Source organism: Chiloscyllium punctatum, chromosome 37 (assembly GCF_047496795.1).
Source record: "Chiloscyllium punctatum isolate Juve2018m chromosome 37, sChiPun1.3, whole genome shotgun sequence".
NCBI classification, from domain to species: Eukaryota; Metazoa; Chordata; class Chondrichthyes; order Orectolobiformes; family Hemiscylliidae; genus Chiloscyllium; species Chiloscyllium punctatum.
Window position 1 is genome coordinate 63,420,586 of NC_092775.1, and position 25,134 is coordinate 63,445,719.

Consider the following 25,134-nt stretch of genomic DNA (forward strand, 5'->3'; position numbering starts at 1 on the left):
TTTACAATGTTTACATTGGAGAAACTACTGTCTCAAAATGGAATTTCTGCATGGCCATAGTTTGATGCTGATGGTGATGGTGACAGCAGCGCTGATCAATTTGAAATGATGAAAATCCTGGGTCAGAATCCCACCAAAAAGAGATGGATACCAATTAAATCAAACTGAATTAGTCAAATATAAAATTCACCTGTCAAACACATGCCTGACTTTTTGCCATTCTTTGTCCTTTATTTTTGCCTCCTCCTTCATCCTTCTCACCCTCATCACCAAGAGCTCTTCAAAGTCAATGGTGCCACTTCCTAAGTTAAGAGCACACTGAAATATAAGATCTGTCAACTATTAACCATGAACATTGGAGAACAAAATGATGCTTGAATGAAGTGAAATTGCTAAATAATTATTAAGAAATGTTTTCTTACAATCTTTATCCACTTCCTTAATGATGTCATCACCAGAAAATGATACCTAACATGCACAAGAGAAAGAGGTCCAGTGTAGAAGCACTGGGCACAATTAAAAAGATAGTGAGTTCTAATAAGTCCAGTGATAATTTCCATGTTGTTAACAAACAATTCAAAGAATTGGGATATTTGTGCGGGCCATCTGTTCAGGAGCATCAACATCACCATGTGAGTATGAAAGGGATGGACATCACGCATGTGCACCGTGACAGGATAGATACAGGAATGTAGATGCGCAGTGACTTCAGTAAAGAGCCATTACATTGTTTAATGAGTTAGAATTCCAAGTGAGAGTTGTTGTTCTTCAATAAAAAGGGACTATATGACAGCCTATGCTCATTGCTTAGAAACAATAGTGGGCTATTCTCTGGACCGGCCTGATTCAGAGCATGGTCAGAGCATTCATTTCTGAGAAGCTGCCTGTGATGATGATGCTCCTTTTGCAAGGTTATGGTGTTCTTGGATTTCTTTTCAGGAGGTCAAAGATACAGGTTCTGAAATGTCTGGGTTGATCCACTTGAGGAAGTTTTCAAGTTTTCCAAAACACATCTTGCTCAGCCAAAGGGGAGTGGCCAGTTCTCCCAGCTTGGATTGACTCTGGTTTGGTTTGGTTTTAATCGTCTTTTCAATGCAAGTAGTCAGTCAGTTTTTTAAGGCTGCTGGTCAAAGAAACAGTTCCATGGAAGAAGGTGTTCCATGCTGAATCTCTCTGGCATCCCTCTCTTCTGTAAGACCCAGTGTTTGAGTTTACCTATGTTACCTGTTTATGCGGATTGTTGCAGGAATTTGGAACAGCATCATTAAGTTGTAGACTCATAAAGTCTTAGAGATATACAGCATGGAAACAGACCCTTCGGTCAACTCGTCCATGCTGACCGGATATCCCTACTTAATCTAGTCCCACTTGCCAGCTCCAGGCCCATATCCTGCAATCCCTTCCTATTCATATACCCATCCTGATGCCTTTTAAATGTTGCAAATGTATCAGCCTCCACCACTTCCTTTGGCAACTCAATCCATACTCGTACCACCCTCTGCGTTACAAAGTTGCCCCTTCGGTCTCTTTCGTATCTTTCCTCTCTCATTCTAAACCTATGCCCTCTAGTTCTGGACTCCCCCACCCTGGATAATCTATTGAGTTTTCAGATGGATTAATTATTCTGTATTTGGTTCTCTTTTCTTTGTGTTTCATTTGGTAATCTAGGAATTAAATACTGCTTTGTTTAAAACTAAGTATTGGGCCAGCTGCATCACTGCTAGAATATCCACATTACACCTGCTTAAATCAATGAGCAAAGTTGAGTCCAGGCTATTTTTTCTCAATGTGTTTTGTGGGCCTGGCCTGGTTCATAAAATGTCATAAAGCCCCTCCCATTTATCCTCCAACCCCGAGGCTCCCAGCCTCATTCCTGATGAAGGACTTTTACTGTAACATCAATTTTTCAGCTCCTCAGATGCTGTCAGACCTGCTGTGCTTTTTCAGAACCACACTCCTGATTCTGATGCCATAATGGCAGTCTATAAAGGAAAAGAATGTAAATTAAACCCCAATAGTAACTGTATAAATGGTTTTGCTGTGTAAAATAGTGAAAACTCTGAAAGTTGGGAGAAAGGATGTTATATGTGAAATGATACATGAGTGAGTTTGTGTCCAAAATTATGTGGTCTTTGCAGAGCAGTTGATGTTACAAGTATGATCAGGAGCAAAAGAAAATCCCAAGTATTAGGCCACTGCAGGAAGGGTATATCATGACACAATGTTGTGAGGTGAGCAATTGTAGTTCCTATTTAACCTCTCAGCAATAACAAGACTAAAACAAACACCTCAATTAGTAGCACTACACCAATAACAGCTGAGCCATTTCGGTGTTCTGACCACGTCAATAGATTGACAAGTGGGTGGTGTTACAGAGAAGATAGGAGCAGGAGGAGGCCATTCAGCCCCTCAGCCTGCTCTACCATACATCATGATCATGGCTGAACATCCAACTCAATATCCTAACCCTGCTTTCTCCCCATAAGCTTTGTTTCCATTCACCCCAAGTGCTATATCTAGCCCCCTCTTCAATGCATTCAATGTTCTGGCATCAACTACTTCCTGTAGTAATGAATTTCACAGGCTCACCACACCTTGGGTGAAGAAATATCCCCTCATCTCCATCCTAAATGGTCCACCTCGAATCCTCAGACTATAACACCTGGTTCTGGACACACCCACCATCAGGAACATTCTTCCTGCATCAACCCTGTCTAGTCCCCCATTGCAATTTTATAAGTCTCAATGTGATACTCCCTTATTCGTCTGAACTACAGTGAAAACAATCCTGACCTAATTAGTCTGTCCTCAAATGTCAGTCCTGCCATCACCGGAATCAGTCTGGTAAACCTTCACTGCACTCCCTCAATAAAAAGAGTATCATCCTCAGGAAAGGAGACCTGTTGGAGTGACATTAGCTACACTTCAAACTGCCAGAATCTACAGAATCCTGGAAGATGATTACTGATGTGTCCACGGTTTCTCAAACCATTTCCTTTCGTACCCTGGGATGCTGATTATCAGGCCCTGGAGATTTATCCACCTTCAATCCCATAATTTTCCCAGCACCATTTTACTACTAACAATGATCTCCCTCAGTTCTTCTCTCTCACTAAGTCTTCCATTCTCCAACATTTCTGGTATCTGATTTGTCTTCTCTTTTGTGAAGACAGGATCAAAGTATGTATCACTCAGCCATTTCTCTGTCCCCTATTATACATTCCCCCATTTCTGTCTTCACTGATCTCTTTCTCTTCACATATCTACAGAAACTCCAAGTATCAGTCTTTATGTTCCCTGCAAGATTACCTTCACACTGTATTTTCCCCTTCTTAATCAAGCACTTGGTCCTTCTTTCCTGAATCTTAATCAATCAAATTGCTCCCAATTCTCAGATGCATTATTTTTCTTGGCCAATCTGTATGCTTCTTCCTTGGATTAGATACTGTCTCTAATTTCCTTTGTAAGCTATGGATTTACCCTGTTACACATTTTGATTTTGTGCCAGACAGGAATAAACAGTTGTTGCAGATCCCCCATGTCTTCCTTGAATGTGTGCCATTGCTTAATCACTGTCATCTCTTTAAGTAACTCTCGCCAATCTATCAAGGCCAACTCACACCTCACATTGTCATAGTTTCCTTTATTAAGATTCAGCATTCTAGTCTCCAAATCAACGACCTCCCTCTCCGCAGTGATAAAAAAATTTGATCATGCTATAGTCATTCATCCTCAAGGGGTCTCGCACAGCCAAATTGGCAATGATCCCTTCTCATTATACAGTAACCAGTGGCCTGCTCTTGAGCTGGTTCCTCCACATATTGGTGAAGAGAACCATCCTGTACACACTTCAGGAATTCCTCCTCTATGGCTTTGTGACTAATTTGATTTGCTAATCTGTGTGCAGATTAAAATCACCCATAATCACTGATACTCCCTTATAAATGCATCTCTAATTTCTGTTCAGTGCCATTCCCAACATCACCACTGTGGTTTGGGGGTCTCTACATGACACCCATTAATGTTTTTTGCCCCTTGGTATTTCTCAGCTCTACCCATAGAGACTCCACATTGTCAGAGCTAATATCCTTTCTCACTGGTCTGTTAATTTTCCTTTTTAAACAGCAAAGCCATTCTTCTTTTTTGTCTATCCTTCCTGTATACTGAATACCCTGGGAGATTCAATCTCCATCCCTGATCACCCTGCAATCCTGTCTCCATAATCCCAATTATTGTACCCGTTTATGTCCATCTGCGTGATTAGCTCATCCACTTTATTGCAAATGCTCGACACATTAAGGCAAAAAGCCTTTAAACTTGTCTTTTTAACAATGTTTGTCTTGCTCCCAATATATTTCTGAGTAGCTCTGATTGAATTTTGTCCTTGATTTCTCTGCCAATGACAATTTTATTCCCTTTTCAACCTTTTGGCTTTCTCCTTGCTCCCTCTTTTTCTGACTCCAAACATAGGTTTCCATGGCCTTGGCATATTAATTCAACTGCTCGAGCAAACACTCCCCCAGAATATCAGTCCTAGTCCTACTCAGGTGTAACTCATTCAATTTATACAGCTCCGATATATCCTGTCATTTCTCCTCTGACAAACATGTAGCACCAGCAGTAATCCAATTTCCTAACTTTGTTCCTTGCTCCCTGTATGCTATTTTCAGACCTCATCCTTTTTTTCACCTGTGCCATTTTTACTGATGTGTATCATGACCACTGGCCGTTCACACACTCACCCGCCTGCTCCCAGAAAATCCTATACCTGCTTTGAGACGTCCTTACCATAGTGCCAGGGAGGCAGCATACTATCCTGGAGTCTTGTTTGTGGCCAGAGAAATGTCCATCCTTTCCCTTTACCATTCACTCCGCTTTAACTATTGCCCTGGCACACATTTTACCGCTCTCTTCTGCAGCAGAACCAACTGTGATGTAAGGAGTTTAGCTGCTGCTGCTTTCCTCTAAGAGATCATTCCCCTCAACACTATCCAAAACAGTATATTGATTTGACAGGGGAATGGCCACAGGAGATTCCTGCACTGCCTGTCTATCTCCCTTGCTCTACCTGGTGGTCACCCATTCTCTTCCTGCCTGCAGAGTCTGAGCCTGTAGAATGATGTGCTATGACGTTACTCTCTGCTTCGCAGATGCTCAACAGCATCCCGAGTCAATGGTTCCAGGAGCTGGAGCTGGAGCCCATCCCTGCCCACATGCTGACCCAGGGAAACTGGAACTCTCCCTGGCCTGCCACATGGAGCAAGAGGGCGAAAATGAGTACTTCACCTGATGCAGATTAGAGCCAAGATTACAGTGGTGCTGGATAAGCACAGCAAGTCAGGAAGCATCCGAGGAGCAGGAAAATCGACGTTTCAGGCAAAATTCCTGATGAAGAACTTTTGTCCGAAACATCGATTTTTCCTGCTCCTCGGATGCTGCCTGACCTGCTGTGAGTTTCCAGCACCGCTTTAATTTTGACATTGAGCAAGAGGTAGACAAGCAGGAGGCTGGAAGAACACAGCAATCTAGACAGTGTCAGGAGGTGGAGAAGTCAATGTTTCCAGTGCAACCCTTCTTTTGGACTCGGGGTGGGTGTAAGAGAAAGCTACCAAAGAAGCAAACTGAGACTTTAAGCTCTCCTGCCATAGGTTACCTCTTTAAATTAAATCTAGTTATCTGTGACCCTTCTTTCATGTTGCACGCACTACCCTTACAGATTAGAAACCAAAAGAGTACTATATTTTTTATTTCAAAAACATAATTTATTCATAAAATTTTTTGGTATCTGTACAGTTGGTGATGCCATTCATATGTATCCATTGCATGTCTTTACATACAGAGGTCAGACTGAGTCATTTGTATTTACAAGTTTGTATTTTAATCGTCCAGGTGTTATCTGAGGCATCAGCAGAGCCCAATTACTGAGTGGGCCCCTCGTTCTTCTTGAGCAGGCACACTGTGCCATGGCAGCAGCTGCCCCAACCTTCAGCACGTCCCTCAACACGTAGTTCTGGACCTTGGATTGTGCCGGTCTACAGCACTCAGTTGGGGTCAACTCCTTCAGCTGGCAGATCAACAGGTTTCGGGCAGACCAAAAAGCGTCATTCATTGTGTTGATGATCTTCCAGGCACATTTGATGCTCGTCTCAGTGTACATCCCGGGGAACAGACCGTAGAGCACGGAGTCCAGCGTCACGGCGCTGCTCGGGGTAAACCTCGACAAACACCACTGCATTCTTCTCCATACATCCTTTCCACAGGCACATTCCAGAAGGAGGTGTGTGACAGTCTCATTCCCTCCGCAGCCACTTGGAGGGCAGCGTGCGTTGGTGCAGAGAGTCCGGGCGGGCATAAAGGATCTCACCGGCAGAGCCCTTCCCACCATCAGGAGAAAGTGAGAACTGCAGCTGCTGGAGACCAGAGTTGAAAAGTGTGGTGCTGGAAAAGCGCAGCAGGTCAGTAGGCATACGAGGAGCAGGAGAATCGACGTTTTGGGCATAATCCCTTCTTGAGAAATGAGGCTGGCGTGCCAAGCGGGCTGAGATAAAAGGTGGTGGGGGGGTGGATTTTGGGGGAGGGGCGCTGGGAATACGATAGGTGGAAGGAGGTGAGGGTGAGGGTGATGGGCTGGAGAGGGAGTTGGGGCGGAGAGTTCGGGAAGAAGATTGCAGGACAAGAGGGCGGTGCTGAATCCGGGAGTTGCGACTGAGATAAGGTGGGCAGAGGGGAAATGAGGAAGTTGGAGAAAACTACATTCATCCCGTGTGATTGGAGGGTTCCTAGGGGGAAGATGAGGCGCTCTTCCTCCAGGCGTCGTGTGGCCAGGGTTTGGCGATGGAGGAGGCCAAGGACATGCATGTCCTTGGTGGAGTGGGAGGGGGAGTTAAAGTGTTCAGCCGCAGGGCGGTTGGGTTGGTTGGTGCGGGTGTCCCAGAGGTGATCGCTGAAACATTCCGCAAGTAGGCAGCCTGTCTCCCAAATGTAGAGGAGACCACTTCGGGTGCAGTGGATACAGTAAATGATGTGTGTGGAAGTGCAGGTGAATTTGCAACGGATATGGAAGGATCCATTGGGACCTTGGAGTGAGGTGAGGGGGTGGTGTGGGTGCATGTTTTGGACATCTTGTGGCTGCAGGGGAAGGTGCCGGGAGTGGAGGTTGGGTTGGTGGGGATGTGGACCTGACGAGCGAGCCGCGGAGGAAGTGGTCTCTCCGGAACGCTAATTGGGGTGGGGAAGGAAATATATTCCTGGTGGTGGGGTCTGTTTGGAGGTGGCGGAAATGACGGAGAATAATACGATGTATCCGGAAGTTGGTGGGATGGAAGGTGAGGACCAGTGGGGTTCTGTCCTGGTAGTGATTGGAAAGGCGGGGTTCAAGGGCGGAGGTGCAGGAAGTGGAGGAGATACAGTGGACAGTGTCATCGACCACGTCAGAGGGGAAATTGCGGTCTTTGAAGAAGGTGGCCATTTGGGCTGTTCGTTAGTGAAATTGGTCCTCCTGGGAGCAGATGCGGCGGAGGTGAAGGAATTGGGAATATGGGATGGCGTTTTTACAGGGGGCAGGGTGGGAGGAGGTATAATCTAGGTAGCTGTCGGAGTCAGTCGGTTTGTAGTAAATGTCTGTGTTGAGTCGGTCGCCCGAGATAAAAATGGAGAGGTCTAGGAAGGGGAGGGAGGGGTCTGAGATGGTCCAGGTAAATTTGAAGTCGGGGTGGAAGGTGTTAGTAAAGTGGATGAACTGTTCAACCTCCTCGTGGGAACACGAGGCAGTGCCAAAACAATTATCGATGCAGTGGAGGAAAACGTGGGGGTGGTGCCAGTGTAGCTGCGGAAGATGGACTGTTCTACATGTCCAGCGAAGAGGCAGGCATAGCTGGGTCCCATGCGGGTGCCCATGGCTACTGCTTTGGTTTGGAGGAAGTGGGAGGATTGGAAGGAGAAGTTGTTAAGAGTGAGGACCTGTTCAGTCAGTCGAAGGAGGGTGTCAGTGGAAGGGTACTGGTTGGGTCGGCAGGAGAGGAAGAAGCGGAGGGTTTGGAGGCCTTTGTGATGGCGGATGGAAGTTTATAGGGACTGGATGTCCATCGTGAAAATAAGGCATTGGGGGGCCGGGGAAGCGAAAATCATGGAGGAGGTGGAGGGCGTGGGTGGTGTCCTGAATGTAGGTTCTTGGACTAAGGGGGATAGGACAGTGTCAAAGTATGTAGAGATGATTCGGTGGGGCAGGAGCAGGCTGAGACAATGGGTCAGGCAGGGCAGTCGGGTTTGTGGATTTCGGGCAGGAGGTACGTTTGGGACACCACCCAAGCCCTTCACCTTCTCCATGATTTTCGCAAACCGACCGACTGCCACAGCGACCTAGATCCCATATTCCCAATTCCTTCGCCTCCGCCGCATCTGCTCCCAGGAGGACCAATTCCACTACCGAACAGCCCAAATAGCCTCCTTCTTCAAAGACCGCAATTTCCCCTCCGACGTGGTCGACGATGCTCTCCACTGCATCTCCTCCACTTCCCGCACCTCCGCCCTTGAACCCGCCCCTCCAATCACCACCAGGACAGAATCCCACTGGCCCCCACCTTCCAACCCACCAACTTCCGGATACATCATATCATCCTCCGTCATTTCCGCCAATTCCAAACAGACCCCACCACCAGGAATACATTTCCTTCCCCACCCCAATTAGCGCTCCGGAGAGACCACTTCCTCCGCGGCTCCCTCATCAGATCCACATCCCCCACCAACCCAAACTCCACTTCCGGCACCTTCCCCTGCAACCGCAAGAAGTGCAAAACTTGTGCCCATACCTCCCACCTCACCTCCCTCCAAAGCCCTAATGGATCCTTCAATATCCGTTGCAAATTCACCTGCACCTCCACACAAATCATTTACTGCATCTGCTGCACCCGATGTGATCTCCTCTATATTTGGGTGACAAGCCACCAACTTGCAGAACGTTTCAGGGAACACCTCTGGGACACCCACACCAACCGCCCCATGGCTGAACACTTTAGCTCCCCCTCCCACTCCGCCAAGGACATGCAGGTCCTTGGCCTCCTCCATCGACAGACACTGGCCACACGATGCCTGGAGGAAAAGCACCTCATCTTCCGCCGCGGAACCCTCCAACCACAGAGGATGAATGTAGATTTCTCCAGCTTCCTCATTTCCCCTCCCCTCACTTATCTCAGTCCCAACCCCTAGATTCAGCACCACCCTCATGACCTGCAATCATCTTCGCGACCTCTCCGCCCCCACCCCCTCTCCGGCCCATCACCCTCACCCTCACCTTCTTCCACCTATCGTATTACCAGCGCCCCTCCCCCAAATTCTCCCCCACCACCTTTTATCTCGGCCCGCCTGGCACACCAGCCTCATTCCTGAAGAAGGGCTTATGCCCAAAACGTCGATTCTCCTGCTCCTCGGATGCTTCCTGGCCTGCTGCACCTTTCCAGCACCACTCTTTTCAACTTCCTTCTCACCCTCAGCCAAGCCATATCTTGGAACTTGTTTGAAAGTTCTGGCAATGAGGCATTCTGCCAAATGACTTTGACAGTCTGCCCAGGGAACTGCCCAATAGGATCTGCCCTCTCCTTTTCCTGAAGTGTCTCAAGGACACGATGTGCTGACAACTTCCTGATGGACTTGTGGTTAAAGGTGTTTTTCTTCATACATTTGTCCACGAAGGACAGGTGATACGGAAGGGTCCAACTACTTGGAGCGTTCTGCAGCAGCGGGGCCAGGCCCATCCTTTGCAACATCGGGGACAAGTAGAACCTGAGTACATAGTGATACTTGGTGTTTGCGTATCGGGGATCCATGCACAGCTTGATGCAACTTCACACAAAGGTGGCCATCAGGGTGAGAGTGGCATTGGGTGTGTTTTATCCCTCGTTTACCAGATCTTTGTACGTCATATCACTTCAGCCCTGGTTCATCGTTGATCTCACCTGAAGTGGAAGGTAGCCCGGGTGACTGCAACGATACAGGTCCTGGGAATAGGCCAGAGCCATGCCACATATAACAACACTGAGAGTACTTCACACCTAATGAGCAGGTTGTTACCAGCGATGGAGAGTGGCCGTTGCTCCCATCTGCCCAGTTTCTGCCTCACTTTACTGATACACTCCTTCCAAGACTTGGCACACACCTCAGCCCCTCCGACCTAAATACCCAACACTTTCAGGTAGTCAGTCCTGACGGTGAAGGGGATGGAGGATTGGTCGGCCCAGTTCCCGAAGAGCATGTCCTCGCTCTTGCCTCGGTTTCCCTTGGCCCCCAAGGCCCATTCGAACTGGTCACATATGCACGGGGGTTTGTGCACGGACAGCAGATCCAAGCAGAAAATGGCAACATCAGTCATGTACAGGGAGGCCTTAAACTGTAGGCATCCGCTGCCAGGAATAGTCACCCCTCTCATGCTCGCATCGTTCCTGATGGACTCGGCAAATGGCTCCATGCAGCACACAAACGAGGCAGGAGAGAGAGGGCAACCCTGCCTGACTCCAGATCTGACTGGAAAGCTTTCTGATTCCAATCCACTGATTGAGACTGCACTGACAATGTTGGTGTAGAGCAGTTAGATCCTATTGCAGATTCACTCCCCATGTCCCATTTTGGAGAGATCATCTCTCATGTACGTGTGCAATATCCTGTCAAAGGCTTTCTCCTAGTCCAGGCTGATGAGGCAGGTGTCCACCCCCCTGTACTGCACATCAGCGATCGTATCCCTGACCCAGTTGGCGATGACCTTTGACAAGATTTTGTAATCTACATTTAACAGTGTGATTGGTCTCCAATTTCTAATTTTCTCCCTCTTCACCTTCTGTCTGTGGATGAGGGTGATGATGCCTTTCCTCATGGATTCACTCATGGTACCTGCCAGAAGCATACTGACATACACATCCAGCAGGTCGTGGCCAATCAAGTCCCACAGAGCAGAATAGAGCTCGACCGGTAAGCCTTCGCTTCTGGGAGTTTTATTCTTTTTGAAGGACTCAAGGGCCTTGATCAGCGTGTCCAGAGATAACGGCTGGTCCAGCCTCTCCCGTGTTCTGTCATCTCACTCCCAGTGTCAATTTCCAACACTCTACTTTGTAATTAATTAGCTAGCTCTCCCTTGATCACATTTGATCTGAACTTATTAACCAGTCTACGTGAAGCACCTTGTCAAAGGTCTTTGAAAAGTCCTTGTGATCAACATCTAATACACCGCCTTCATCTCTCTTCCTGGGCTCTCAAAAAGATCAGGCAAGTCAGTGAGACACGATTGCCAACACAGAAAGCCAAGCTTCCCACCTCTCATCAATCCTTACCTTTCCAAATGTGTGAACACCTGTCTATCTGCTTCTCCTCCAATAACTTACCACTAATAATGTCAGGGCTCATTGGTCTGTTGTTCCCTTGTTTTTCCTCACACCATTTCTTAAATAATAGCACAACATTATCCACTCTCCAGTTTTCTGGCACTTTCCCCTGTCTGTCAATGACATAAATGTCTCAGCAAGGGGCCCTGCAATCTCATCCCTAACTTCGCACAATGTTCGAGAATGCAACTGATCTGATCACAGCGATCTATCTGCATTTATGTATTTTAAGACATCCAGCACCTCTTTTTCTGTAATTTCGACTCTTCTCAACATATCACCATTTATTTCCTCAAGTTCCTCAAATAGACATGAATTTTTTAACAAATCGTTCACTTTCTTGTGAGTTTATCCACAGTTCACAGCGCAGAACTGAATGCCATTAAATATTTCTCTGCAAATTATTTTATTATAATATATGAAAACACCTTTTAGTTTTCAATGGATGGAAATGTCATTTGCTTTCCAAATACCTTGTTCAACCTGCCCACCAACCTATTTGAAGGCATCTAGATCTCATTGGACCGAGAAGATCTGCAAGTTTTCTCCACTCAGATCATAACCTGCTTTTCTATCCTTTCTGCCACGGTAGACAACATTCCCACTTTGTCACTCATCTGCCAATTTTGTTGCACAATCATTTAACCTTATGTTGCTTTGTAAATGCATTATGCTCTCCTTCCAATTTTCTTTCCAATCTACCTTTGTACCATCAGCAAATCATAGAACCACTATAGTGCAGAAAGAGACCACTTGGTCCATCACAATTGCACCGAACCACCCATTCCCTAACTCTTTCCTGCATTTACCATGGCTCATCCATTTTATCCTCGATGTCACTGAAAACTACAGACAATTTGGCATGACCAAGCCACCATATCTGCATTTCTCTGGACTGCAGGAAACACCAGAGTACTGGGTCAAAACTAGGGAGAATGTGCAAAATCTGCACAGACAGTTACCCAAGTTTGGATTTGGAGTCACTGGCGCTGTGTGATAAAAGTGCTAACCACTGAGCCGCTTTGCCACCCCTTAACATAGCGACCATAAAAAACGTTTCCTTCGTCAATAATTTATAATATTTATAAATAGCTAATCTCTGTGATAGTCGACTGGTTACAGCTTGCCAACCTGAAAATGACTGACTTATGCATCTACTCGCTGTTAGCCAATGAGGAAAGGGATGATCAAGTTATTGGGGTTGTATTATAGACCTCCTAATAGTCAGAGGGGAATTGAGAAACAAATTTGTAAGGAGATCTCAGCTATCTGTAAGAATAATAGGGTGGTTACGGTAGGGGATTTTAACTTTCCAAACATAGACTGGGACTGCCATAGTGTTAAGGGTTTAGATGGAGAGGGATTTGTTAAGTGTGTACAAGAAGATTTTTTGATTCAGTATGTGGATGTACCTATAGAGAAGGTGCAAAGCTTGACCTACTCTTGGTAAATAAGGCAGGGCAGGTGACTGAGGTGTGCAGAGACCATAATTCTATTAGGTTTAAAATAGTGACCGAAAAGGATAGACCAGATCTAAAAGTTGAAGTTCTAAATTGGAGAAAAGCCAATTTTGACGGTATTCGGCAACAACTTTCCAAAGCTCATTGGAGGCAGACTTTCGCAGATAAAGGTATGGCTGGAAAATGGGAAGCCTTCAGAAATGAGATAACAAGAATCCAAAGAAAGTTTCTTCCTGTTGGGTGAAAGGAAAGGCTGGTAGGTGTAGGGAATGCTGGATGACTAAATAAATTGAAGGTTTGGTTAAGGAAAAAAAAGGAAACCTATGTAAGGGAGAGACAGGATAGGTTGAGTGATTCCTCAGAAGAGTATAAAGGAAGTAGGAGTATATGTAAGAGGGAAATCAGGAGGGCAAAAAGGGGAAATGAGGTGGCTTTTGCAAATAGAATTAAGGAGAATCCAAAGGATTTTTCCAAATATGTTAAGGATAAAAGGGTAACTAGGGACATAATAGGCCCCCTTCAAGATCCGCTGCTCGTTGGATGCTGCCTGAACTGCTGTGCTCTTCCAGCACCACTAATCCAGTATCCCCTCCAAGATCAGCAAGGCTGAATTGTGTGGAGCCATAGAAAATGGGGGAGATACTAAATCAGTAGTTTGCATCAGTATTTACTGTGGAAAAGGATATGGAAGATATAGACTGTAGGGCAATAGATGGTGATACCTTGCAAAATGTCCAAATTACAGAGGAGGAAGTGCTGGATGTCTTGAAATGCATAAAGGTTGATAAATCCCTAGGACCTGATCAGGTGTATCCTAGAACTCTATGGGAAGTTAGAGAAGTGGTTGCTGAGAATCTTGCTGAGACATTTGTATCATCGATAGTCACAGGCAAGGTGCTGGAAGACTGGAGGTTGGCTAACGTGGTGCCACTGTTTAAGAAGGGTGGTCAGGACAAGCCAGGGAACTATAGACCAGTGAGCCTGACGTCGGTGGTGGGCAAGTTGTTGGAGGGAATCCTGAGGGACAGAATGTACATGTATTTGGAAAGGTAAGGACTGATTAATGATAGTCAACATGGCTTTGTGTTTGGGAAATCATGTCTTACAAACTTGATTGAATTTTTTAAGGAAGTAACATAGAGGATTGATCAGGGCAGAATGGTAGATGTGATCTGTATGGATTTCAGTAAGGCGTTCGACAAGGTTACTCATGGGAGACTGATTAGCAAGGTTAGACCTCACGGAATACAGGGAGAACTAGCCATTTGGACACAGAACTGGCTCAAAGGTAGAAGATAGAGGTTGGTGGTGGAGGGTTGTTTTTCAGACTGGAGGCCTGTGACCAGTGAAGTGCCACAAGGATCGGTGCTGGGTCCTCTACTTTTTGTGATTTACGCAAATGATTTGGATGCGAGCATAAGAGGTACAGGTAGTACATTTGCAGATGACACCAAAATTGGAGGTGTAGTGGACAGCGAAGAGGGTTACCTCAGATTACAACAGGATCTTGACTAGATGGGCAAATTGGCAGAGAAGTGGCAGATGGAGTTCAATTCAGATTAATTCCAGGTGCTGCATTTTGGGAAAGCAAATCTTAGTAGGACATGTACACTTAATGGTAAGGTCCTAGGGAGTGTTGCTGAACAAAGAGACCATGGAGTGCGATTTTGTCGCTCCTTGAAAGTGGAGTCACAGGTCGATAGGATATTGAAGAAGGCATTTGGTATGTTATTTTTTATTGTTCAGAATATTGAGTATAGGAGTTGGGAGGTCATGTTTCAGCTGTACAGGACATTGGTTAGGCCATTGTTGGAATGTTTTATGCAATTCAGGTCTCCTTCCTATCAGAAAGATGTTGTGAAACTTGAAAGGGTTCAGAAAAGATTGACAAGGATGTTGCCAGGGTTGGAGGATTTGAGCTACAGGGAGAGGCTGAATAGGCTGGGGCTGTTTTCTCTGAAGCGTCGGAGGCTGAGGGGTGACCTCATTGAGGTTTACAAAATTATGAGGGGCATGGATAGGGAAAAGAGGCAAAGTCTTTTCCCTGGGGTGGGGGAGTCCAGAACTAGAGGGCATAGGTTTAGGATGAGAGGGGAAAGATATAAAAGAGTCCTTAGGGGCAGATTTTTCACACAGAGGGTGATACGTGTATGGAATGAGCTGCTCGAGGAAGTGGTGGAGGCTGGTACAATTGCAACATTTACGAAGCATTTGGATGGGTATATGAATAGGAAGGGTTTGTAGGGATATGGGCTGAGTGCTGGCAGATGGGACTAGATTGGGTTGGGATATCTAGACGGCATGGACAGGTTGGACCGAAGGGTCTGTTTCCATGCTGTACATCTCTATGGCTCTATGAATCCCTATCCAAGCTAATATGTAACCCTCTTCACAATGATCTTTTACTTTTTGTATTAATCTTTGTTGTAGCACCGTGGTCGAACAACCTTCGGAAATTCAAGTAGATCACATCGACAGCTTTCCCTTTATCCTTGTTGCTGTTAGTTCTGCCAGGCTTTCTGGGAATACAAATTGCTGTCATTCACAACAAGACTGTGATCCACAACTAATTGATCTGAGTGGGATGAGGGAAATATATTTGTCTTTCCACCCTTTCATCCTGCTCACTTTTAGACCTAATACATCACAGGGGATGAGAAGAGCCAGGAACCGAACTATGTAGATTAGTGTATGAACTGGATGTGAGTCATAAGTTGCAGTGGTCATGGTCAATTACCAAATCAAAGAAAAAATAGGAATTATGTTCTGAATTGTGAATGAGTTTGAAGAATTAGTATTGGAAATAAAACTCCGATTCTCAAAATTACTAACCTGTGTTTTGTGACCTGAGCTAAATGTCAATTGGTGTGAGATTCAAGGATAAACTTCATGATGTCCTGTCTGTCGGGATGATTACACTGGCTGACAGTTCAGTACTGAGCATGCTCAGCAGAACGCTGCTCATTTTGTTCAAATGGAAACACAAACTGCCAACTGGACTTCAATAAAAATATTATTGGAGGTGGAAAATAAAGAGCCTCATTCCTCCCCTCCCAGCAACCCGAGAAGCTTCTTGCTTACCAGTGAACAACATGTGCTTCCTCGCCAAGGACATTGATATACCCACGAAAGTCAGCTTTCACATGACTGGTTTTCAGAAGCTTCTGATGATTAGATGGTAGGACAAAATACCAGTCACTGAGCACACATACCAAGTATCCATCCTGTATGAGGACAATCACTAATGTCAGACTGCCTGACACTCGCTAAGGATACAGCTCGTCAAGAGAACGTTTGAATCTGCACTATTCTCACAGCGTAGTCAACAGAAGCATTACAAGGACACTTAGGAAGCTCCACCTAAGAGTTTGATTTGGGTTTCCAGTCCTGGGAAAAATTCATGTGAGACAGTGGATTTGGCAGAACCAAATACGAGAATGGTGTGCTGAAGAAGGCATATCTGGATATAAAACAGTAACTCTAATTTCTCTCCACTGGTGATGCCACAACTGATGAGTGTTTTCAGCAATGTCTGTCTTTTTGTTGTTATTGTTGAAGAGAATGGTGCAGCCTCTTTCAAAAGCAAATGCATATCAGATTAACTCCTGAGCCAGCAGCTTGTCAAAACCTCAATCTGCAGTCTGCTGATCTACTTGCAGCAGAACCTTCTGGGTACAAACCTTCGAGGCACAGATTAGATTCAGCAGTGACACACACACCCAGTAAATGGCGAACAAACACCCCAGATGACAAATATGGTCATTTTCACTTTGAAGGACAAAGAAGGCATCTACAGACTTAAGAATTAATCTTTGTAGTTCAGAATGTGGAGCGTGAGGGAAGGGGAATTTGCTTCATCAGGCACTGGGATCTCTGGGAAAGATGGAGCTATTCCATTGAGATGGGGTCTCCTTCAACTGGGCTCAGACCGGTATATTGACAACTTGCAGACCAAATAATGTTTTTAAGGTTTTGATATAAATAGGGAAAGATATCATAAATGGAGGAATTTATAAAATGGAGAGTGGCCAAGATTAGGTTGACAGCCGAGTTCAGTACCCACGAGGCTGAACTCCACTGGGACTTTGGGGTCATGTCAAATAACACGTGACCCTTCTACACTATACAATCATACAGATACAAGCACACATACACACCGCGTCACAGGCACATACTCCATCACACTCATGTCATACACTCTATCAAGCAGGCACACTCTCTCTCTCCCGCCCTCCCACATATGCACTCTCACTCTCTCTCTCCCTCACAGGAATGCCCCCACGCACATATTGTGTGAATTTGCATTTGCAGAGTTGTATTTGCAGATACATTCCATTTTGTATAAAAAACACAATCTGTAGGCAGTCAATATTTTGTATAATATATGTGACATTTTATAAATTCCTACTTTGGAAATAGAACCAGCCTGACTCAAGATTGGAATACATACATACTCTAAATTTATACATTTAATACATTGTCTGAGCTGAAATGACACCTATTTTTAGAAAACCTTAAGTTATCTCAGGAACGTGACTTGAACGAAGTTCTGGAATTAGGTATTAATGAATCAAAACCTGCGACCCATTCTAAAAGTTGAAAGACTTCACAGCAATCTAAGTGTATTCAATATATTGCACCAGTAATTGACATTACGATCTTTTGCTCCAAATTCTGTGTCCTATGATCCTACTCCGCTCGCTCCCTGACAAAGGAACAGTGCTCTGAAAGCCTGTGCTGCCTCATAAACTTGTTGGAATATAACCTGGTGTCGTGTGATTTTTAACTTTGTCCAGCCAAGTCCAACACCAGCACCTCCACATCTTAACAAAATAAAAGTAAAGATGTAAGACAATACTTAACATTAGAATGATTTTTAATTTAGACTAGGAAGGGCTACTTTACCTGCAGCACGTATCTTGGCTGGTCCAGAAGGTATCGCTGAAGAAATAACGTCAAAGACTAAAACTACACACAACACAAAGTGGAGTCTCCTGTACATTGTGAAGAACAAACACACAAGCTGGAAGAATATTTTGCAGAACACTTCAGCGCAGATCACCAGAATGTCCCTGAGCTTTCAGTGACCTGTAATTTTAATGCCCCACCCTGCTGTCAAGCTGGCATCAACCTGGCCTGCTGCCCTGTTCCAAAAATCTCAAAGGAACAAACAATGACAATATTCAAATGAGGCTTTTATCGTCTTCTGGACTTGAACATTCCACTCCATATCACACTGTTCTTTAGTTTGTTTCTTTTCTTTCCATTTTTAGTTTTTGTTTTCGCCAGCAGCGCACACCTGCTCCAGGCACATTTTTGTTTCTTTGTTTATTTTCTTGCCACATTCCAATTGCCTTTGACTCCTGAATATTGACTGTTCTGTCATCGACCTCTCCTGTCTGCCATTGTATCCCAGATCTTTCTTTTGACCAAAAGAGGGCAGGGTGGAGAATGAAAATGAGAGGCCAATGAATGCTCACTGAGATACTTATGAACTGCACTGAAGTGTTCTGGAAGATGGTCATCCAATCTGTGTTTGGTCTTCCCAATGGACAGGAGACTACAGTTTCAACAGTGAATCCAGTGGACCAGACTGAGAGAAGTTAAAGCAAATCAATCCTTCACCTGGAAGGTGTTTTTAGGGGCTTGAATACTTCGGAGGAAGGAGAACGAAGGTAAAGTGTTGCACCTGCTTCATTTGTCTGGAAAGAAAACTGGGAATGGAATGACTGAGGCTGGACCATCATAAAGAAAATCCCTTCAGACTGCGGAAACACCAGCTGAATCTCACATTGTAAATACTTCCTGGTGCTAACCAATCTACAGACATCCTCCCCCATGACTTCAACAAGACAGCAGTGTAAACACTGCTCACAATGAGTTTCAATAATTTGCTTTTTAAAAGTGCAACCATTTCTTCTTCAGTTCATTGCTATGAAACAGCCTTTTTTGCAATTCACTCCACAATCAAAAATAAACTAAATTAAAAGATACAGCCTTTAACATTGTGCAACAGAGGTTGGTAGAGGAAGCCCTGATGGACAAAAAAACAGCAACTAAGGGAATTCAGGGAACAGCAGTCTCCTCTAATATCAGGCAGAAGGGGAGATGCATTTCAGAGAAGCTTCTGGTTAAGAGGAGGCCAGAGGAGGACAGAGGGAAACTGCAAGGGGAAATGTTGGCATTTGATACCAGCATTCAGTCAGCTACTTGGAAATGACAATTTCAGTGCTGTTGTAAACTGCAGCAAACCAGAAAGGTGGTTGTGGACATCTATGCTCTGACCCAGAATGACTTAATACCTCACACATTCCATAGCAAACCCTTTACTCCAGCCTCCAAGGTCACTATTAGCCTGAGGTTTTATGCAACCAGATCATTCCAGGCATCAAATGTGGATCTGAGTTGCATCTCGCAGGTTGTTGCTCATAACCCTATCAAACAGAATGACATTAACTCTATTACAGAGTTAACCAACATGCAATCCTGGAGTCTCGTTTGTGGCCACAGAAACGCCAGTCCATTCCCCCCACAATTCACTCTTCTATAAGTATTACCCTGGCACATTTTACCGCTCTCATCTGCAGCAGATCCAACCGTAGGGTAAGGAGTTTGGCTGCTGCTGCTTTCCTCAACGGGGTCAATCGCCTCAACACTATCCAAAACTGTATATTGGACTTGCAGGAGAATGGCCACAGGTGATTCTTGCACTGCCCGTCCATCTCCCTTGCTCTGACTGGTAGTCACCCATCCCCTTCCTGCGTGCAGAGTCTGAGCCTGCAGTGTGAACACTTCTCTCTGCGTGCTCTCCACAATACTCTCTAACTCAAGGATGCTCCACAGTGTCCTTAGCCACTGCTCCAGATGCCTGTAAAGCCAAGGGCTTGACCAGAGCATATGGAGTTACAGTGTCATGCTGGATACTGCATGGTAACCAAAATAAACAGCTTAAATTTGGGAAACTATCCAGTGAAATACAAAAGCCATATTTCTGCTTCACCCCTTGAGTATGGATGGATATCAAAGGGCCTGAATAATCCACCTCCACTCTGAGACAATGGTGATCCTAAGCATGGCAGAAAAGGCCAATACAAACTTGAAGGAAGTTGAGGAGGCCCTGGCAAGGGAAGATTTGGAAGACCTAAGGGCTGCTTTGGGAGAGTATAAAATGGTAACACCATTTAGAGAAGGATTTGGCTAGCCTCAATAAAGGAATGTACAGTACGCTAAAGAAAAAACAATTTGGAACTGAAAAATGAATGCTCACACACACATTTACATTATCTTGTATGTTTTAATAGCCTTTGATTTGCTATTACTGTCTTAGAGTCGAATATACTGTCTGAAAAGAGTTGATATCACAGAAGAGAAGTGGCTGAAGGTGTTAAAAAGCATAAGTGTAGATAAATCTCTAGGATGTGAATCAGGAACATCCCAGAACATTGTGGGAAACCAGGGAAGAGATTGCAGGGCCCATTGGTGAGAAATTTGCATCATCAACAAAGAAACTGGAGCTGTGCTTTGATTTCATGAAGAAACAAAGAAAGTTATTGCATGGTGAATGGACAGGTGGGGGAATGTTACACATCCCTCAAGGTCTCTGCCTCTCAAACTACTTGCTTGGTCACCAGAGGAGTGGCAGCAAACTCAGAAATGCTGAGTTTGACTCTTGTGTGTTAGCTTGGGTAGTTATGGCAAGTACCTAAATGATAGGCTGGAGTTGGACAGACAACACAAATCAAGAACAGAAGCATCAAAAGATTGTTTTAGCATGCTTGTGCAAAGAAAGAATTGTGTCGCTACTTCTTTGAATTGAGTAAACAGTCATGTTTACAGTCTCACGGTTATAGTTGGCATGAGCTTGTTAGAAGCAATCCCAGTGGATCATTGAATGCTGCTACTGGAATCACAATGCCTCATAGTTAGGGGAATACAGCCTGATCATCTGTGTGGATGTGATCTGGGGAATGGCTTTGGGAGGTGTATGTTTAACTGTGGTAGACTGTGTACCTGAATGCTGTGAGAACTGTGCACCAAAATGGGTTGAGTAACCGTGTAAAGCTGTGCAATTTTGTAACTTTAGGAGAACGAGAGCAGAGAGCTCAGCAAGAGCAGACTGGAACACTCATATTTCTTGCAGTGCACATAAATGTGTTCTGATAACGGAAACAGACTGAGTTGCCATTGAACTTTATGTCTCTGTTTTTGACCCAATCACCATTTTGTTTCTTGAAGTGTTTTATTTTGCTGGACACTGGAAAGTGAATGTCTTTATGTCTTGGCAACTGCTTCTGCCAAGGGAAGGATCAGATATCATGGGACAGCCTGTGAACATATATCCGTCCCAGCATCAGCCCAATCAGACCCTCCTGCAATATATCCTCAGCGAACAGCAAACACAGTCATGGCTGCTACTTCTCTTTGCAAAGAGAACTCCAACTCCGCAAACCTCTGAAATTATCTGAATGACAGGATCCCGAAAGCAATGATGAAATTCCTTCCAATTAATTTCATACAGTGTCTCGTAATTGTCTGATCTATCTCTTTGGACAAGGTCTGACACACCCAGTAACTCAGAATAATCCATGGCTGAAGAAAATTAGAGAATGAACACTGTGAAAACCTCATAAGGTTATGGCTGGATGGATACCAAAAAATGGTGTGTTTGAGTCTTCAGAAGGGTTTTGACAAAGTTGCATACAGGAAGATTAGAACATCTGCCATTCTTCAGCCCATTAGCACATCTGATTAAGATCTCACTGTCCTCTTAGATAACCTTCTGCACTGATCCATTATACCACCAATTTTGATGTCTCCTGAAAACTTACTAAGCACACCTCCAATAATATCATACAAATCATGTTGATAGTTAACAAAAAGCAGTGGATCCAGCACTAATCCTTGTGGCATATTGCTATTCACAGGCCAACTGTCGGAGGAACAAGCCTCGAACACAAGCCTCTGTCTACAACTTTCAAGCCAATTTTATTTCCATTTGGCTCACTCTCCCTAGATCCTTATGAATGGGTCTACGTGTGGGACCTTGTTGAAGGCCTCAATCAAGTCCATGGAGACGAAGTCTACCGCCTGCCTTCATCGATCTTTTTTGATCAACATTTCAAAAAATCAAACAACTTAGGGACACATGATCTTCTGCACACAAAGCTATTTTTACTATCCCTAATCAGTCCTTAACTTTCTAAATTCATGAATCTCTCTGAATTCATGAGTCTCTCAGAATCCCCTGCGGTAACTTGTCATTTATTGATGTGAGGCTCAACTGCTTGTCATTCCTTGACTTTTCTTTGCAGCATTTCTTAAATAATTCCACAACATTATGCACCCTCCAGTCCTCTGGCACCTGACCTGTGGCTGTTGATGATATAAATTTCTCACCGGGAGCCCTGCAATCTCTTTCCTCACTTCCCAAAATGTTCAGGGATGCACCCTATCACATTCCAGGGATTTATCTACACTTGTGTATTATAAGATCTTCAGCTCCTCCTCTTCTGTACGAGAGACTCTTTTCGAGATTTCACTATTTATTTCCCCAAGTTCCCAAGACTGTAGGTCCCCTTTGTGCTTTGACGAAGTTTGTTCCTATTGTTTGGTTATCCACAGTCAGCACTTCATAATTGAATATAATTAAATATTTCTCTGCAAATTATTTTGTTATATTATTTTTTAAACCCTTTCAGCTTTCATTAAATGCCATTTGCCTTTCAAATAACTTGTTCAACATGACTCATTATGAGGGCACCCATGTCTCACTGTACCAACGTGTTCTGCAAGTTGTCTGCATTCAATTCATAAGCTGTTTTTGTCTTCTTCCTGCCAAACTAAACAACATTCCAAACTTATATACCATCTGCCAAGTTTATTGCCCAATCATGTAATCTTACATCCCTTGTTAGTATGCATTCATACCATTTATACACCTTAAGGGATTGATTTGATCCCAATTATACCAAGGGGACCCAGAATGTTAAAGAATGGTCCGCTGGGGACCCAGAACAAAAGATTAGAAGAGGGGGTTATACTCTCCGATTCAGTTTCCAGAAATTAACATATGCCAGTTAATAGCTGTATAAGTGTCTACATCTAATCGTAAACATTGATTAGGATTACGCTCACCTCACAATTAACTCCTATCTTGAATCATGGGGTGCTTCAAAACAGTTCGGTTTGGATTTGGTTAAATGTAGTTAAGAGAAGACTCGGCAATAAGAATTTGTTTAAATGTGGATATTCATGAGGTAATAATAACGACACAGCACCAGGTGATATTTCAACAGGTTTATTTTGAAGCACCAACTTTTGGAGCCCTGCTCCTTCATCTGGTGGTTGTGGAGGTTAAGATCATGCTCACAGAATGTATAGCCAGAGAAATCCCATGTCATGGAGATGTGATACAATAAACTATCTTAGAATAAAACTTGCATGTTTTATAATGGGATATGATGGTTTCTGTTCTTTGATATGTAAATACCAGAATTTCTTTCAAATTACATTCTCAAAATAGCTCAGCTTTTTAAACAATGGGTGTGAAGTCTGCCTGTGTCCCAATGCTATGGTCAGACTGACAAACCCTTTGTATAATTTTACAGAGTTTTACATGGATTCATGCAGTTTTTGAGCACAGTGGCACAGTGGTTAGCACTGCTGCCTCACACCGCCAGACACCCAGGTTCAATTCCCATCTCAGGCAATTCCCTGTGTGGAGTTTGCACATTCTCCCCGAGTTTGCGTGGGTTTGCTCCGGGTGCTCCGGTTTCCTCCCACAGTCCAAAAAAGTGCAGGTTAGGTTAATTGGCCATGCTAAATTGCCCGTAGTGTTAGGTGAAGGAATAAATGTAGGGGAATGGGTCTGGGTGGGTTGCTCTTCAGAGGGTCGGTGAGGACTTGTTGGGCTGAAGGGCCTGTTTTCTATACAGTAAGTAATCTAATCTAATCTAATCTAATCTAAGATGTATTTCTGTAAAAACGAATTCACTGCATAAGCTTATATGTGTGTGCATTTAGGAGCGATAGTTTGAGTGTGGATGTGAATGTGTGCATATGGGTGTGAGTGCATATGATAGAGTGTGTGTGTATACATATGTGTGTGTGTGTGTGTGTGTGTTTGTAAGCTTGGTTAAATAAGTATGTGAGTGTGCTGGAGTATGTGTGAGAGCATCTGGAGGTAGGTTTGCTTGCTGAGCTGGAAGCTGGTGTCACCTGTGTTGATACTCTGACACATCTGTAGCGGCAGGGTTGTATAATTGTGTTGTCCTAAAAGCTGGGCAGATTGCAACAAATCATGATCTGTTTAAGGCTTGTTTGTTGACACTTGACACTGGAAAATGCTTAAGAATACACTCATAAGAACAGGGTACGATGCTCAACTCATTGACCGCCACTTCCAACATGCCACAGTGAAAAATCAGAAGGACCTCCTCAGGAGACAGACACAGGTTGCAACAGATAGGGTACCCTTCAGTGTCCAGTACTTTCTGGGAGCCGAACAACTATGTCATTTTCTTTGCAGCCTGCAACGCATTATCAATGAGGATGAGCACTACGTCAAGACTTTCCACGCACCTCCACTTCTCAGCTTTAAACAACCACCAAACGTTAAACAGATCATGACACGTAGCAAACTGATCAGCCTCCAGGACAACGACACCATATAACCCTGCCACAGAACACGGATAACACCATTACTCGTGGGGACAGCTCCCACCACATACACGGCGAGTACTCATGTGACTTGGCCGACTTGGCCTATCTGACTCACTGCTGGCAAGGATGCCCTGAGGCATGGTACATTGGCCAGACCAAGCAGACGCTTCGACAACAGATGAATGGACATAGCACAACAATCACAAAGCAGAAGTGTTTCCTCCCAGTCAGGGAACACTTCAGTGGTCCGGGACATTCAGCATCATACCTGCGGGTGACCGTCCTTCAGGACAAGCAACAATGTAGAACGGCTGAAAAGAAGCTGATAGAAAAGTTCTCTGTCCATGGGAATGGCCTCATCCGGGACCATGGTTTCATGTCACTCTATTAGGTGAGCCCACTGCATGATACACACACACCACACACACCCTCATAGAAGCTCTCTCTCACATGCACACACAAACACTCCCGCAGTCACACCAACATACGCACGCTCTTACACATAGCCCATTCGCGCACACTTCACCAAGCTTACACAAACACATATACACATACACTCTATCATGAGCACTCACACCCACATGCACATTCAATCTGTCACTCCTACATGCACACACATATCAGCTTATGGGGTGAATTTGTTTTTG

General features: G+C 44.6%; 1 protein-coding gene across 1 annotated transcript in view; it reads right to left on the reverse strand.

Annotated features, from left to right (window-relative positions):
* Positions 1-25,134, reverse strand: part of LOC140463204 (troponin C, skeletal muscle-like) — a 66,047-nt gene that overhangs the window by 25,220 nt on the left and 15,693 nt on the right. Inside the window, exon 3 of the mRNA XM_072556997.1 lies at positions 191-302. Within this exon, the coding sequence (XP_072413098.1) occupies positions 191-302 (112 nt within the window). The remainder of the gene's footprint in view (positions 1-190; positions 303-25,134) is intronic.